The following is a 1,635-nucleotide window of genomic DNA, read 5'->3' as shown; positions in this document are numbered from 1 at the left end:
CATTTGGGTTGGTCTACCTTTGGGCCCTTGGGGAAAGTGCTGCGAGGGACATTAGTGTCCACCTTCCTGCTTGCGTTCCTGCTTTTAGTGTGGTTGGGGATATGTACCCAGGACTGGGATTGATGGCTGGGTCATGTGGTCAACCTGCTTCCATAGCAGCTGCCATCTTTCAGTGAGTGTGGCTTTAGCATCCAGGGATCCCCTACTCCCACCCCACTGTTCCCTGTGGAATTTTGTATCCCCCACCAGCAGGGCAGGAGGCCCACCCTGCCTCTACCTCCTCTTCAGTAGCTGATGCTCCCTGGGCGGTGTTGGGCTCTGTTTGTTTGGGTTGGCATTCTATCACCGCACTCAAACACGAGTGAGCGGCTAGCACATAGTGAGCCTAATGGACATTTCCCCGGTGGCACAGCAATGAAGCACACGCACAGCTACTATATGCTGCCAGGAAAGGCTGACTGTTGGACCCACCCAACTGCTCCCCTAACGATGGCCCCCTCGGGAACCCTGGACTCTGTCCTCTGGGGTCACTGTGAGTCAGAATTCACTCAATGGCAAAACATTGTTTTAAAAAGACGAATGACCTCTAACCTTTTTTGAATGGGTTTACTGGCCAGCTGTGTGTCCTCTTGGGTGAAATGGCGATAGAAGTCCTCTGCCTCTTCTTTTGGACTGGCTTGGTTTTCTTTGAGTTGTGGGAGCTGTTTATAGGTGAAGGATTAAGACCTTCCTTCTTGATCTGCCCCACCCTAGTTCTGTGCCGCATCCCTTTGCGAAGGCTCATATCATTCCATCTTGCGCCTCACTTCCCTGGGTCCTCCGCTGGCCCTACAAGGTTAGAGGACACCAGAGCGAGGGCCCAGGGTCTCAAGTTTATGGTCACCTCTGCTGTGTGAGTCCACATCTATGAAGGAGCCAGGTTGCTCTGGCTCCTTCAAGATCCCAAACTCAGAGGTTACTGTCTTGAAGAGAGGGGCCATGGGATAGGGTGTCTTCAGGGAAGGTATTTTGTCTCTAGGGTTCCAGCCAGCACCCTCTCAGACTGATGTTGACCCCTGAATGAGAACTTCTCTCTCTCCTCCCCGCAGGACGCCAGCCATGATCGGCTGCTCCTTCGTGGTCAACAGGAAGTTCTTCGGTGAGATTGGTCTTCTCGACCCTGGGATGGACGTGTACGGAGGAGAGAATATAGAACTTGGAATCAAGGTTAGTGAGCCGGCCCCTTTCCTCCTGGCTTCCTCATGTTGGGGGGCAGGGCCGCTGAGTCCTCTTTGGTTGGGTCTTCTGGCTTGCCACCATTCTGGTGGATGGCAAAATGGTGGCCCATGTGGTTAAAATACTCAACTGCTCACCACAAGGTTGGGAGTTTGAACCCACCGAATGGCTCCATGGATGAAAGATGCAGAAATCAATCCGGTCACAGGGATCACCTAGAAAACCATCCAGCAGGGCAGTTCTGCTCTGCCTGCAGTGTTGCGTGGGCTCTGTATGCGCCCAAACTCAACTCACTGTCAATAGCAGCAACACCCTCGCTGATACGTTGACGCTGAACAGCCCCACTCTGAGCAAGTTGGTACCCGTCCGTCAGACCGACTGCTGTCAAGTCCATGCTGACTCATAGCCGGTCCTTTGTCC

The 1,635-nt window shown here is 53.5% G+C and overlaps 1 protein-coding gene across 1 annotated transcript in view; it reads left to right on the top strand.

Moving 5' to 3' along the window:
- Positions 1-1,635, top strand: part of GALNT17 (polypeptide N-acetylgalactosaminyltransferase 17) — a 397,088-nt gene that overhangs the window by 329,464 nt on the left and 65,989 nt on the right. Inside the window, exon 6 of the mRNA XM_004705577.2 lies at positions 1,089-1,206. Within this exon, the coding sequence (XP_004705634.1) occupies positions 1,089-1,206 (118 nt within the window). The remainder of the gene's footprint in view (positions 1-1,088; positions 1,207-1,635) is intronic.

The sequence above is a fragment of the Echinops telfairi genome, unplaced genomic scaffold (assembly GCF_000313985.2).
Source record: "Echinops telfairi isolate 266 unplaced genomic scaffold, ASM31398v2 ScPeMD7_5;HRSCAF=22, whole genome shotgun sequence".
In the NCBI taxonomy this organism is placed as follows: Eukaryota; Metazoa; Chordata; class Mammalia; order Afrosoricida; family Tenrecidae; genus Echinops; species Echinops telfairi.
This window is presented reverse-complemented; position numbering and strand designations above follow the sequence as displayed.